At 35.8% G+C, this 2,500-nt stretch overlaps 1 protein-coding gene across 9 annotated transcripts in view; it reads right to left on the reverse strand.

Moving 5' to 3' along the window:
* Nucleotides 1-2,500, reverse strand: part of LOC124953721 — a 208,366-nt gene that overhangs the window by 32,706 nt on the left and 173,160 nt on the right. For 6 of the 9 annotated variants that reach the window (XR_007102313.1, XR_007102311.1, XR_007102312.1 and 3 more), the window contains exon 2: nucleotides 1,384-1,539. The exons of the other annotated variants lie outside the window; for them this stretch is intronic. Coding sequence is in view for 2 of the 6 variants with exons in the window: in XM_047505535.1 (XP_047361491.1) it covers nucleotides 1,384-1,464 (81 nt within the window). In the remaining 4 variants the exon portion in view is untranslated. The remainder of the gene's footprint in view (nucleotides 1-1,383; nucleotides 1,540-2,500) is intronic. 9 annotated transcript variants of the gene reach the window in all.

A 2,500-nucleotide genomic window follows, 5' to 3' on the forward strand; every position in this document is an offset into this window, starting at 1 on the left:
GAAAGAAAGAGAAAGATGTAGGAAAGAGAGAAAGAAAAAAAAAAATATATATATATATATATATAAAACCTGATCTCTCACTCTCACTCTCTCTCTCTCTCTCCCTCTCTCACTCTATCTCTTCTCCCTCTTTCACCCTTCTATCTATACCTGTATTTCTCTTTCACCATCGAAAGTTTGCACACGTCGGATGCCACTGTGCAGAGGTAATTGACGAAAAACCGATATTTTCTAACTTTTTCGTGATACTTCATGCTCCCTCCCACCCTCCCGCCCATCCCTCTCCCACCCTTCATCCTACACCTCCGCCACCTCTCTATCTTCCACTACTTCTCGCTTTTGAATAATACATAACAAATACTCGTCTGATATATCGGCTTATGGTCACGATAACTTAAGTACCTATATACTTACGATAGTTAGATAGAAAAGGAAAGAAGATAAATAGATAGAAAAACACAGAGATAGAAAGAGAGAGTGAGAGAGAAAGAGAAAAAGAGAGAGAGAGAGAAATATGTAATAAAAAGAACACACACATATATATATATATAGATATATATAGATATATATATATATATATAAAAATATATAAATAAATAGAATAAAATGTTCTTGCCAAACTCGTAAAACAAAAATCCCAGGAAAGTTCTTGGCCTGTCCATATATTCGATAAACAAGCGATTAAATTCCGGAACACAACCACGAAAAACCGATTGCTAGGCTCGTTTGTCGGGCTAGCTTGTTTGCTTGCTTGCTTGCTTGCTTGCATGCTTGCTATATCAGCATCGAGTGAATTAAATATGTGTGTTGGCCTCCTATCTCTCCCATCACCCTCCTATCCACCTATTCTCCTCTTACTCTCTCTCTCTCTCTCTCTCCCTCTCTCTCTCTCTCTCCCTCTCTCTCTCTCCCTCTATAGTTTTCTACATGCCTATGCATCTCTCTTGCACTTCCACCTTCCGGCTATGTTTTCCACCCTACCACGGAAGTATGTCGAGAGGAATTTTAATTAATATCTCGCAGCCTGCAGGGACGCACACAACTCGCGAGACTCGAAGGGCGCATAAAATGGCGCTGGAATGAGAGAGTGAGAGAGAGAGAGAGAACATTATCGGTTCCAACCATGATCCCCTCTCCTTTTTCTTCCCAATCCTTCCACTCACTCTCTCTCTCTCTCTCTCTCTCTCTCTCTCTCTCTCTCTCTCTCTCTCTCTCTCACTCTTTCACTATCTCTCCCTCTGTTTTAACTGTGCTTAAAAAAAATTTTTTTTCCTTTCTTTTTTTTTTTTCTTTTTTTTTCTTTTTTTTCTTTCCCTCTCTCCTTCGATGTTTGTTGTTTCCTTTCCTTGCTGTCTGCCTTGTTCGTAGAATTTAAAAACTCACCTTTATTCCGAGTGTAGGCGTCAGCATCCCGTAGTCGGCTATAGGCGGCAGCATAACGGGGGAAAGATTTGCCATCATCATACTTTCCAAATTCCACAAACGCGCCTTACTTTCGTTCAGTACACAGTATTCTATTTTATTTTGCACTTGACCTACCTGTAACAGATAGATAAGGGGGGAAGAAAAAAGATGTCAATTAGATCCGTCATAAAAATTTGTAACAATAAATATTAATACAAAATAATAATGATTATTATTATAATTATTATTATTATTATTATTATTATTATTATTATTATTATTATTATTATTATTATTATTATTATTTACATCATTTTGCAAATAAAGATACAGTATTATAAGAAAAAAAAAAGATATAGAAAAAGGAAAAAAAATTGTGATCTTTTCCATTCCTCAAACAAATTGGCCTAACTCGTACGCTTAATAAAAGACAAATTGTTCAAAGAGAGAAAAAAAGAAAGAAAAGAAAAAACAAAAAAAAAGAAAAGAAAAAAGAAAAAGAAAAAAATCTTTAAAAGAGATTGTGGAAAAGAAAAAAAAAAAAACAGTGAAAAAATGTAAAAAGAAACAAAGAAAAGAAAAAGAATGAAACGTTAATACAAAAAGAAAAACAAAAAAAAAGAAAAAAGAAAGAAATAGGAATTCTAAATTCATGAAATATTATTATTATTATTATTGTTATTATTATTATTATTATTAATAGTAGTAATAGTAGTAATAGTAGTAATCTTAATGGTAGTGGCAGTAGTAGTAGCAAGGGCAGACTTTTCCCGTATATAATTTTCTTCTTAGTGAATTTCCGTGACCGTGCCGTGCCGTCTTAAACTTATACGAAGCGTTTCGAGAAAGTAACGAGTTAGTTTCTAGCTGCTGGGTGCCAGTCAAACGAGAGAGAGAAAGAGAGAGAGAGAGAGAGAGAGAGAGAGAGAGAGAGAGAGAGAGAGAGAGAGAGAGAGAGAAATACCGGTAGCAACAGTAGCAACAGTAGCAGCAGCAGCAACAACAACAACAACAACAACAACGCCAGTAGCACAGCGCACTTACATAACCCCCCAACCCCTCCACTCATTCTCCTTTCACCCTCACCTACTACTAC

This window comes from Vespa velutina, chromosome 13, assembly GCF_912470025.1.
Source record: "Vespa velutina chromosome 13, iVesVel2.1, whole genome shotgun sequence".
Classification (NCBI taxonomy): domain Eukaryota; kingdom Metazoa; phylum Arthropoda; class Insecta; order Hymenoptera; family Vespidae; genus Vespa; species Vespa velutina.